The sequence below is a fragment of the Rhea americana genome, unplaced genomic scaffold, assembly GCF_003343005.1.
Source record: "Rhea americana isolate MKP2758 unplaced genomic scaffold, rheAme1 scaffold_9, whole genome shotgun sequence".
Lineage (NCBI taxonomy): Eukaryota > Metazoa > Chordata > Aves > Rheiformes > Rheidae > Rhea > Rhea americana.
In genome coordinates, this window is record NW_028187088.1 from 4,242,383 (window position 1) to 4,255,628 (window position 13,246).

Consider the following 13,246-nt stretch of genomic DNA (forward strand, 5'->3'; position numbering starts at 1 on the left):
AAATCAYACTGTAGGTCAGATGGTGCCTGGGCTTTGATGAAAGCCWAATACTGCTGAATGCTGCAGAAGCCAGCCAGCGAGGAGAYGGTCAACTTTCAGCCAACCTCACAYGATRCCAGCTGAAGGTTTTGGCTCCCCTAGGAATGAAGATAACAGCCTTAGTCAACTTATACTTAATTAAGGAGAAAATGGAGAACATGCATCTCCTAGCTCCTCCTCAGAAGATGGTYACTAAGTTCTGAGTGTTAGAGAAAAAAAAAATATTTTCTATGGACCAGTAATCGCTAAAGACAGGTTTTGCRCCTTCCACTTACACAGCTGCCCTGGTGACCATGAGCCAACTTGTCAGTCCTGATCTGCACACTAGCCATAACTAAAGTTCTTTGTGCATTGCTTGCTCATTTGCTAGATACAAACAGTAAGCAGGTGGTAATTTGTTTGAATTTTTGAATAAAAATAGATCTTGTGCCATTAATCAAGTGGAAAAAATGAGTTTATAGAGTTTTCTCTCCTTTTTTTTTTCTTTTTTAGGGAAGCCATCGTGCATTTTGGTTTTTGTTTTACACAGCATTGTACCATTTGAAAACTAYGTTACTCTCTCCCAGCTGAGCCTGCAAAGCTCCTTTCTCTTTTTTAGAGGAGTTCTTTGTTTTAATCTCAACTAAGGAAGTAACTTTAAATTGATGCTCTTACAATTCAGTGGTTTCAAACGCCCCCTGTAATCTTGGAGATCTGAAACTGCTATGCCTCAGGAAAGCTTTGCTTCCAGAATTTGAGCTTTTTCTGCAATTTCTGAGAATTAAAAATCCACAAGATGTCCCCAGTGCTCAAAAGAGAGCCCCTTAAAATCACTAGATTCATTAGGAATGGTTGGAGCATCTTGTTGGTACTCCTTCTTGCATCAATCYTAAATATCATTAAAGATATTAAGACAACTTTGTAACACTTTTTCTCAGTAAGCAGTCACTGCAGGTCTTCACAGAAAGGGAAGGATCTGTAAATCGTCTACAACAGAGATGATAGGGTCTCTGCAATAAAATTGGTTTAGATTTGATGATCACCCATCATTTGCTTGCTTACTCTTGCCTTTAGGGAGTGCAGTCTGCAACCTTTTTCAATACTTTTTTTCTATTCTAATTTCTATTTTCCGAACAACCTCATCACTGTTTAAATTAGCACAGTTCAGACTCTTGAGGATTTTAATATGTCCAGTTGGTAATTTTATCTACTGTGTCTTTGCGTAGTAAGAATATTCTTCTCCTTGGCTGCCCTAATAAATAAGAACTGACCAGATGGACATTTCTCTGTCTTTCTCTCCTGGGCAGGTTGAATCTAATTAGTTCCTTCCTTCTACTCCTACTACACACTTTATATATCATCCAGATGTCAGCACTGGTAATTTCAGCAAAAGCTCACCAAGATTTGGATACAACTTGCTGCATTTTTCCCAGGGGAGGCAAAGAGCCACAGTTCCAACTGAGCAAAATAAAATTAAAAGGAGATCATTTTTTCTGTCTCAGTWGCATGTGCTATAGTATATAATGTGTGTTCTCTGATTCAGAAAGGGAATGAATGAATGAACTTGTAATACTGATGAAATAAAGATATCAAAGTATTACTTGCTCCAGCTCATATATATAATTACTATTTAATACCTTTTTGTTTCCTACAAGCCATGAAAATAGAAGCTGAACCTCTTTCTCCAATTCCCTCCTCTTCTAAATAAGTTGTTAAAGAATATTCTAGATTTGCAGTTTCTTACTTGATTCTCTYCCCCATTTCACCCCATTTCAGTGTGGGGTCATCAGTCCCAGCCCCACAATGCCCCAGCGGTGCCGGGCTCCCACCCCATGTCTGACTCCACCTCTTGGATGGACGCCGGACCTGTGCTGGGGCACCTCATCCCCTGGATGGCCCTTAGGGAGGTGCGCTGGAGCTTTTCTCTAGCCCCACATCTGGCCATGCCTCCTGCTGCACCAATGGGGCTCCCCAGACTTTCCTTGGTTCATCCYCTGGCTGTTCCTGGGATGACTGCTGGCGCCTGCCCTTGCTGCTCCCCTATGTTATCTTCTGTCGGAGGACTGAGGGATGAGCGACTGAATCAGACTGGGGTCCATGTCAAGGACCTCACTGCTTATAACATAACACTGAGTGGTCTGCTTATTCCTCAAAAAAAAAGACCGACTCCAAACTAAACCAAACCAAATCAAAAAAAAAAAAAAAAAAAAAAAAAACACCTTCAGTGTCATCTTTTGAATCAGCTTTACTTTGAAACTTTCTCCAAAAAAATCACAGATTTCAACACATCAGTGCCTAAAATGTTGGGAGGCTCTTTTCCTAGGAGTCCAACTTCTTCCAAAGCACTGGCTGACCTGGAGTTGCACAGTATTTATAATTGGTGTGTTTGTAACATTTACTAAAAAGGGAAGTGGAAATCTTAAGACTTTTTGGAAGGGCTGTGCATCTTGTAAACCTAGCTTAAYCTATCACACTGCAAAGCAAGTCTGTTCCTGAAGTCTGGTACGGAAGCAAACCAACCAGCAAAGCACAGGTGCACATCAAAATGAGGGGGGCATCACCAGAAATATACACAATTCATCAGTCCACACGTAGCTCCCACAAAACTGGTGAAGCTGGTTCTCAAGTAGAGGTACTCATGTTAAATAGTTAAGGTGGCAAAGCTGGACCTTCATTAATTTTAAGAACCTAAATAGAGAGACTGAAGCAACTCTAAAATAGCTTCTAGATTCTCACAAAATGTCCAAAAGACAACCAATGAAACCACAACCTTTCCCAGACACATTGCCTACAGAATCGGGAAACTGAAWGCACAAAAAATCAACTTTGCAAGTGCGGTAAACCTCTTACAGCAAAGCATTAAAGACACTCTAGACATTTATAMGGCTAGAACTAAACAGTAGCAAAACTCAGTAGGAACTTACTGAGATGTTATGGCAGAGGGTCAACTTGATAYGCAAAATATGTGAGGTGACTTCATATAATAGGTTCTCTATTTTGAAAATTTCAGAAGTAGAATTTTAGCCTAAATAGGCAAGTAAGCACTGGATTTTTCCTTCAAGAAACCTGCAGTGAAATCAGAAAGAAAATGTGTGGCAAAAAGGGCCACCTTCCATAAAAACAAATGTGTGAAAATATTGTCACAGCTTAGTCTACTGAGCCCTAATTTTGTATATTGAGACCTAAACTAGAAAAAGCCAAAAAGCCTTGTATGAACTACTTCCCAGGAAATTAAAGCATATTTTTAGTACCAAGCATTGCATATAGGATTACATTTTCTGTATATGCTCTATTCTCTAATTTCTTTTCCCATTTCAGCTTTCCTATCTGTCCAGTTTTGCACAGCACTAGCAATTCAGGTGGTTTAACCAGATAAATAACTGAATTATTATCTTTATGAAGCAAGGATCACTTTGTAATAAATGTACCTTGTAGCTTGATTTACAGCAAAATCCTTCTCCTCTTACTTCCCTAATGAGACCTACTTAAGTCAGTGAGACTAGTCATGATGATAAGATAATTAAGTTTTTAGTACAACTCTGGTTAGTGAGTAGAATACAGTTCTGAAATAATGAATCTACTAGCTGCAGTCTGATAATCAAAAGGTGTTAATGATTCAGGTATTATTAATGCGCGCTGAGGAAAGTACTTCTTACATTAAAGGTGTAAAAGAACAGGGCGAACCCTGTGTAGGACACAGTTCAGATCACCTTTTAAATTAGAGCTGGTTTTAGATGGCAAAGCTGAAGTTCAGCCAGTATAGCAGCGACGCCTGCAAACTGACAGTCAAAAACCCCTATATTAAAATGGAAAGATTTAGATGAGCGTGTTTAAAAATGAGTGGAGACAGGAATGGGAGCTTCCAAGAAAGTTAGACTAAAATTTGAAGAGTGAAATGCCTAAAAATAGGGCTCTGAATGCATAGTTAGGCACCTATATAGAGGTTGCTTGATTTTCAGTTGTTCTGATCACCCAGAGCTCCCATTAACTTCAGGAGCAACTGTGGGTACTCAGCTGTTCTAGAAATCAAGCCACCTTTATTCAAGGGTCTAAATATGGATGTCTGTGCCCAGGTTTGGGAAAAAGAAATACCAAAAAAAAAGGTGGTTTTTGCTACAAAGACATTTTATAAGAGAAAGTAATAGTCAAGTTTYATTTTTTCAGGTTACAATGCTTGAAACTGAATCAACATAACCATTAATAGTGCAACATATCTGYGGCAGAAGATTTAGTCTGAAGTGAATGGAAAGCTGTTCCAAGAGCTGTAGCTCTTAATTAGCAATCTGAAACATTCCAGAGATATTTCATATTCTGCAACTGCAAAGTGTTACCAGGCCACTTAAATCTTTTTCATAGTATTTCAGTGTTGCCATTAATAAGCCCTTCAGGCTGGTCTGAGAAAGACTTTGCAAGATTAACTTTGCAAATCTGTATGTATTAACTATTTAACTATTTCAGAATTACCATTTTTTCTACTTTTGGATCAAGCACAACTGGCAGACTTGAGCATATTTTTAAATACTATAAAATATGAAGAAGGGAGAATTAGCCCTTTAATTCTATCATATGCACTTGGTTGTCAGAAGATTTCTGGGTGTTATTTTCTTAAAGATCTTTTTTATAAAAAGTAATCTTGAGTTGATTTTRTGCCTAAGCCATTGGCAGGTCATGGTAAACTGGGTAATTGCCAGTCACATGGTGGAAAATCTGCAAGAAAAAAGAAAAATTATGATGGACTTATATATGACTATAAATTTAGAAGCATTAAGAAAGTAACAACTTAAAGGTTTGTCAGATAAATATGACATATCTATTTGTGTATGCATGTGTACGCATATAAAAATAATTCAGTATACCTTTTCATTCTTGTTCATAGGGCCTGAACTGAGGGGTTTTGTCGCTTTGCTTGAAGCAACAGGATTCTTACTGCTTTTAACTAAGCTTTCAAAAAGAGCCAGGTAGAAGACAGCTCTTTACTCTCATTGTAATCTGATTTTGATATTTTCAGTCTTATTTCTAATATTCAAAGTATCCAATACAGTTTATGCTTTTATATGGTTCCTTTCAAACCATTCTTTTAACTCTGCTGATTTGAGGGATCTCCTCATTTTCTCTGTTTTGGTATAAACATGCTTGACTGGGGCATGTTATCATCTTCCACGTTTTCAGATGCCCCAGTACTGCAGAGCTTTGATCACGACTGGGGGCTCAGTGCAATCCTCAGCAGGTAAAAGCATCGTACCCCTCAGAAACCAGAACAAGTAGAGCCACACGCGCTGGCTGTCTTGCAAKACTGAGCGGCGATGGCAGTGGCGASAGGAAATCTCGAACTGCCTGGTCACGACCAGGGATATGGTTTCAGGTCCAGAGCGAGGCAGAGACAGCTCAGCAGCGAACCAAGCCGGTTATTGCTCTCATTGCAAGAGGGAAACGGGGAGTTTCAACAGTCATGAATATCCACCTGACATCTTCCAGCTGTTTTGTATTTCTTAAGATGTGCCAGTCTTTCAGATGCTAGGGAAGGCAAGGAAAGGGAACAKACTGATGCTTTTTTTCTCCCCCYYAAAACACCTTACATCTTGTGTCCTCCCACCAGCAGCAACAGTACAAGGACTCGTACACCTTTTCCTTGCTTGGAGCTAACACCATCTAATCTCCTTGGCCTAACRAACATGGGAGTGAAGTTCAGCGGCTCTAACGGTTTAGTACTTCTCATGACACTACGATGTGCTCAACTCTGCTGTATCCTTCAGGGATAGATCCCGGTGAGGTAGGTCACAGATACATAGGTCAAAACCGTTCTTCCTATTGGRTTGCCACTGCAATTGCAATTCATATGCTATTTGTCTGCCAGGTAASRCTGTGACCTGACTCACAAAAATAAAAGCAATTAGAAAAATGAGGCTTTAAGAGATGCAATTGCTTTTCTTTCCCCAGGAAACAGTCAGTATGTAAAACTTCTTTACCAGCAGTACCACATGTAGAGTGAGATATGATTTTCTCCACAGCATAGAAGGAAATACATGGTGAACAGTTGCAGCACAGTAATGTGGAGGGTCTGCAAGGCATTCTGAGGGTCAGCTGAAGTGCCAGCAGCTAGGAGTACAGGTGAGTACGCTGCCATCCCTTTGCGAAAGACCCTGTGTATATACCAGTCGAGCCTCTTCGCCCACTGCATGTCAGCGTGGCCCAGGCAACTGCAAGCTGCCTGCAACACCAGAGTCCCGGATGCCTCTCTCTAATGCCAGGCCAAATTTAAAGAAACACTGAGCTGGAAGTGAACTTGTCATCAATAACAAATTAGATATATGTTCCATTATCTTTCAAACRGGACAAAAAATATATTCCACAAAAACAGTAAGCCAGCACATGCAGAAAGATAACTTTTTCTCTCCATCAAGCTGAAAATTGTTAATAACTGACCTGTTTCTCAATATCTTCCAACAAACTACTGGCACCCAGGCGGAAGAGCTCTGGTTTTAGCCACTCCACTCCTAGCTCCTCCTTCACTAGCATAAGCCAAGTAATAGCTTCTTTTGCTGTCCGGATGCCCCCAGCAGGTTTAAATCCAACCTTTAGTTAAAAAAAAAAAAAAAAAAAAAAAAATACATTTATTTATTTTCAGTAATTATCATCCCTAGAAAAACAACCAACATTTGTGCACCTGCAGCCTAAAAATGTTCACGATGTATATAACAAATTCTATTCTGAGTAAGTATCTGACTATAAACCCTGYAAAGCCTGGACTAGTGCTAAGAGCCATCTAGCCTCTGTCAGCACTGCAAAAGGCAAAATTTTCATCCTGTGCCGTTCTGAATTACCCATTCTCTCCCAGCTCCCTGCTGTCGTGAGCAACAGCAAGTGGGGAAGTAACACTTTAGACCCCATTTCATTAAGCATCAGGAGCTGGTTTCAAGGTCCAAGAGAAGACTTTGCCAATAGCAAATACCAGGCCAAGGGATTTAGGCAGAACCTTGAATATCTGAGTACTATCTACTGCTCATGTTGCAATTCAGTTTCAAATTTACAACAACAAACATACATGCAATTATATAACATCAGAGATGCTGCAATAAATCAAGAGATGTGAGTGGACTCATGTGGTGAGCAGTGAGAGATGATTGCACTTTATAAAAAGCCTGTGCACCATAGTTATACACGATTGGGGCTGTAAATGYAAATCTATTTAATGCTTTAATTTTTCACTAAAATTCATAAACCCAAATGGTACATTTGCTGACCTTGTGAACTATTTTCCAGGTAGGAACTGCACTGGGTCTGACTTCACCAAAAATGTAAAGTTTTGTGCTTCTCAAGAATGGCAAAACTTCTCTCCTACCAGCTGCTGRATCTACTTTCAGTCCCTTCATAAGAGATGGGTGTCATATTTGGTCAGGTGAAGTGCCATGTACGTCAGGACACACACGCCAGGAATACCTGTGATCCARCCTCCTGTGCAGAACCAGCAATGAACCTGACTTGACAGGTACCCTGCTAATGCCAATCACGTGCCATTTAAACACCTCCCATCCYGAGACAGAGCTTGTGACACCGAGCTACCAAATGCCTGTTTAAACATTGCGTGCAGCCGTTTAATCAATCCTTGGAAAACAAGAATTGGCAACAAGTGTGTCTGCATCAAATATCAGGAAAATCTGAACCGTCTGTGTAGCAGCACACAGTGATTCTTTTTATATTTCCCTCCACCATAAATCTTTATCTTGGGTAGTCCTTTCCCTTTAGCCTCCTTCTGCGAGAATTATCATTCTGATTTCTGTGCATACACTCCTGAAACCTCACTGCCTTTGTATCTTATAGATATTTTATTTTAGCAGATTCAAAAAGTATCTGTCATTTAAATATGTATGGTAATTTTTATAGTGATTTCAGGAAAAACAAACATAGAATAAATCCTTCTCTCACACTGAAGCATTCTGGTAACAGTATATTTCCAATAAGATTATAAAAATAATAACAGGAAGAGCTTGATAAAATCAAAACACAAAGACTGTGTTTATGTCAATGGATGGACGTGTGAGTGTACGTATGCATCTGTTAACACCAGATTTCCGAAAGGAATTTAAACCACAGCAACTGGAAAAGCATCTTCTAGACAATAATGAAAATAGTATGAATGTGCTCTCCCTCAGGAAGAGAAATTCTAATCAAATTCACATTTATATTCCTTCCTGCAAATATTACAGCTCTTTAAGATAATTTGTAGCAAAACCAAGTAAAACTCTGTTAATAAAATAATAAAAAACACCATGCAGAACTTCTTCTCCTTTAGGCAAATTCTGAAAGCTCTTTTCTTTGCAAAAAAGCTGACAAAGACAAGCTTCTCCTCTCTTCCATATACCAGCTTTCCAAATGGCACATCTGACTACCATGAAAACGCAAAAAGGCGGGGGCGGGGGGATTTAATTCAGGAGCAGTATAAAGTCCGGCTACCACTTTCCTGCTGTTTCACAGCATTTCATTATTTTGCTTAATAAGTTCATCTCCTCAAGAATTTTCTCTTCACCTTATATTATTAAAAGTAATAAGTTTTTCTGGATTGGGGGTTTTCCCAACAGAAAAACCAATTTATGTATGCCCTTCAATAATGACAGGAAAAGATTATTTCCCATTATATTGCACACTTTTCATATCACCACCACAGCTTATCATTCAATAAATGTTACTCTGCAACTAGTTCCTTTCCTCGAAGAAGTTTAATTTCTGCATTAACCTGTTTTTCCCAGCCAACGCCTTGCTAGAAAGCATCTCTACAGCAGCAAAATTAGTTTGTTAAAGAAACCGTTTAGAAATCTCTTGTCACTGATAATATTGTCCTCAGTTAATAAAAGCATATAAAGTCAGTTTACATCTAATTCGCTCACACACATCCACACAGACATAAGCACTCATTCTTAATAACACATTTTATACCATGAATGTGTTCTTTTAAAGCAAAAGGTAAATTCAACATTTATTACCAATTATATCTACAAAGACTGTGTTAATGCAGCAAAGCCTCACCTTTGGCGCACAGCTCGTACAGCCCACACACGGGCTGAGCGGAGGCACCTGGTCTGAGCGACCTTCCCGAGGTCTCCAGCGATGCTGATCCCGCACAAGCAAGTCTACGGGAGCTTCTGGAGCTGTCGTGCAGCACGAGCAGATGCAGGCTGGGGAAGGGAGGAGTGGGAAACGGCCCAGGGGTCGACTCTGGCCTCACCTAGACTACCACGGAAAGCAGATGGAGGCACGTCCCACCTGCTGTCACGTGCTCCACAAGCCTCAGCACCCACCAAAGCCAGCTYATACTCCACCCCACTGCTCATACCATGCCCTAACATCAGGTCGCCAATGGTCGCCTGCAGAAGGGCCAGCTGGAGAGGTCCCCAGAAACTGGGACAGCATCTTAGTTAATGACATGTTCTCCTTCCCCCAGGGCACATGCACGGAGAGAGACCACTGCCAAAAACCTGCACTGGGTCTAAATGATGGTTCCCAGTTGTCCGGGGACGCAGGAGGTGCAAAGGGGGCTTAAGGTTTCCTCGGATAACTTCCTCCTTTCTTCCTACTCCACTGCATGGATGTACACACAGGCAGCCCATCATATGCCATAAGCTCCTCACTACTGCACACTGACACCGCGTGACAGCGACCTGACGGACACAGGGGGTGTTCCAGGATGTAACGCTACCCCTGTCCTACTCCCAGGCAGCTGAATCCCACCAGTTCTGCTTCGCTCCTGACCAGGAAGCCAAGGAGAAAAAAAAAAAGCAGAATTTATCCCTTGGGTAGTCAGAAAACACAGCCACGTACATTTGACAATAGCTCCAAACTTGTATAGCTCCATGGAAGATTGTGGAGCTATGCCAATCACTACCAACTTCAAATTACCATCGATTGAGATGACCRTTTAAACACCTTAAATGGTGAAAAAATATTCAAAAAGAAATACAGCAGAGGACGAATTAAGATTGCACGTGCTTTTAGGGAATGAGGCCACAGCTATTCACAGGAGGAAGGACAAAAAGGCTTCTTGGTGGTTTTCTTTGAAAACTATACAATTATTAGCAAATGAAAAGAGGAATGYAAGAGAGACGTTCCATCACCTATTGCTCATATTATCACAGAAGGTAACAGACAGATTTATATGCTCTGTATTTTGAAGCTGTTAGYCTTGTCTCCTTCTGAATAAACCCCCTTGGTTGATCTTTAGAAAGGTAGCAAGAATTACCTTGTTGCCAGTTTGCCAGTAGAAATCCCTAATGGCTCGCATCATGACTACTCCTACTGGAAGGGTAGCATTTTCAACTTCTTTTCCTGTAGATGTCTTTATAAAATCAGACCCTTAAAGGAAGCAAAAAGCTTTATGGTTCTTTCAGAATAACAACAATTCTGCACATATATACTTCATGCCCTCCAAGTATGTCCTTACAACTTACAATAGTTTCAAAGCTTTCCTTTACCTGCTCCTGTAATGCTGATAATAACGCTACTGTGGCTGAGACTAAAACCTCACATTTCAGAGCAATTACATACAAATATATATGTGTGTGTGTGTGTGTRTRTATATATATATAYACACACASAGATATACATGCAAACATATACATTAATAAGAATTAATCACAATAAGACAGATGTTTTTCTCCGAAAAATGTTTGCATATAAATCAATATTTTATTATTACCACAAGGACCTTTTTGAATAAAAACAATTTTCATCAGGTTTTTAATTTAAGTTTGCATCCATTTAGTCTCATATTTGATAGTTAGGAAACCTATCTCCCACATCTTTTTAAACTGAAAAGAAAGAAATCCCGCATGTGTTTATGAAATCAGCTGTATGATACTGTAAACAGAGGAAAAGCTCCATTATTTTACTGTATTTAAAGCCATGGACTGATACAATGCAAAAACAAGGTCAAAGGCAACTATGCTRTTTAAAGAAGCGGAGTTAGTGTTAGCTCATTTTAATTCTGCTTTCTCATTTGTGTACACTACTGTCCTGTCCTACTGTTATGAYGTCCTGAATTCGCATGTAGTGGTCTTATATACACTTGCTGTTCTGTGTTGGCTTAAAATAAATCCTGCAACACAATATTCCGTTTATAAAAATCTAAGAAACTCCCTTCCAAAAACGGTTTGTGGTGTCTGATCCTGCACTGACATAATACAATGGCAAAACTTCTCTAATTGCATTAGGGCATACTTCATCCTCAGGAACCTACTTCTTGGAAAAGGTGTGCTGTGCRATCACTAATTATCAAAATTAACTGGGAGGAGAAGAGGGATAATGCAGTGCAATAGTGCACCATCCACTACAGTCAACTGGAACTGCATCTGCTTCCACTTCAGATTTGGCGTAGGGTCCGTTTTTTCTCTTCTTTGAATGATGACGCCTCTACAACATCCTTTAGAGTAAGAAAGAGAAGTTTCACTCCTGGCTCAAAGGCAAAGAGTTGCGTGGCTACATCTAGCGTGTGTGCTGCGGCATGCTCCGGAGCCCTGTCTCTCTGACGAAGGCTGGCACGCAGCTAGGTCTCCGCCTGATGGGAAGCTGGGACAAAGCCAGGCATGCTTCTGGGTCCTATAATTTAAGTGTAATCCAACTGTATCACTAACACCATGCCTTGTAACAGCCAGGTTTGCTCTGCAGGCTTCCATCTAGGTAGTAACTCAGCCTACTGGTGTTTAAGTTGCACCATCCTATGACAATTCCCAATCTAAATAGAAATGACTACTCACAAATGAAGATCTAACCCCAGAGAAGGTACARTATGAAAAAGAGGCAATTTCGAGTTATCAAGATTTGCAAAAGAACTGTGCACATATGACAGACAGCTGAGTTACTACTTTGGAGCTACTCCCTTTCCGAGACGCACTATGGACATTCGATAGTCACGTTAAAACAAATAGTAGCGGAAGCGAAACTTTAACATTGCAAAATTGTATTTCTAATTTCCCTTTTGAAATGTAGTGCTTAAAGTCCTTCAGTGCATTACTTTTCTTTCTTTTCCTAGTGTAAGGTAAGTCAAAGCTTTTATAAGTCTTATAATTACAAGTCTCTATGGTACAGTTTCATTAAAAACTTTCATTAAACAACAGCTGCCCTTGTATATGGTCTTCTAATCAATTTGGTCAAACAGAATGACTTCTAATCAGCTGTTGATAAAAATAGAAGATGAAATTTTAATTCTAATAGATTAGCCACAAACTCAAGATAGTCTTCAAAATCCATCTAGCTCTATTCTCCAGTGAATTTAACGACTATTCAGCAACTCATTACTAAATAGAACAAGATGAACATTTTCCAGTTCATTAAAGAAATGTACTATGTATTTTTGCATTGTCCTCATGATTCGTTACAGGGAGTCTTAATTACAAGATAATGGATAATGGTTATTAAATGCAGACTCCAGTAATGAAGCTCTATTCATTTGCGAGCCTCAGAGACTGCAAAGAGGGGAAAATAAAATTACTAGCTTCAAAAGATTAACGGATCAAATTATTATTCAATTTTGAAAATCTCATTCAGACTTCATAGAAACAAGAAGAGATTAAAAACTAGTATTAGTACAAAAGTACTGCGCTTATATATTTATTTTTAAATAATATCTTAAGGTTATTACCAGAATAATCAGCTTTAGATGTGATTATTAGGCAAACATACAGCCAATTTAGTAGCATCCTCCAACAATGGAAACAATGCATTTTTATTTCCTGAACAAATTCTATTTATGACGCACGAGCCGGCTAGCAGGACTCCATACAGAGCCTTGCAGAGCGCGGAAGACGTACGCTAGCAGAGAGCACTGTGATGTAAGGAATTATAAATGTCTGTATCTCCCTAACGGAAAGAGGGATTTAAAAAAACCAACCGCTGCTTTTAAAAGCACGTCATTAAGAAGAATTTACGCCAACCTCGTAACAGCAACAGAGTTTCATCAATTCTATTTCTTATTCTTGTTTGCTTAAACAGAAACTTAAAGAAAGAAATTCAGCAAATTTCCTCTGAAAATACTGGTGATGGTTTAGAACCTGAAATTTATCACCTATCCTCCCATCATCTTCTTATAAATGAATATTTACATAAAACTAGGCTAATGTTAAAATATATCCTGCATGGGTTTTTCCTTCCTTTAGGATAAGTTACATGATTCAAAGAAATACTAAGTCACAGACTTAAAAACAAAACAAAACAAAACAAGAACTAAAAAAAAAAAAAAAAA

At 39.4% G+C, this 13,246-nt stretch overlaps 1 protein-coding gene across 3 annotated transcripts in view; it reads right to left on the reverse strand.

The window, feature by feature from the left end:
• Positions 1-4,125: 4,125 nt before the first annotated feature.
• Positions 4,126-13,246, reverse strand: part of DERA (deoxyribose-phosphate aldolase) — a 52,211-nt gene continuing 43,090 nt past the window's right edge. For all 3 annotated transcript variants that reach the window (XM_085324029.1, XM_085324028.1, XM_085324030.1), the window contains 3 exons: positions 10,250-10,362; positions 6,442-6,591; positions 4,126-4,725 (listed from right to left, as the gene is read on the reverse strand). In XM_085324029.1, the coding sequence (XP_085180155.1) occupies positions 4,669-4,725; positions 6,442-6,591; positions 10,250-10,362 (320 nt within the window). In that variant the 3' untranslated portion in view covers positions 4,126-4,668. The remainder of the gene's footprint in view (positions 4,726-6,441; positions 6,592-10,249; positions 10,363-13,246) is intronic.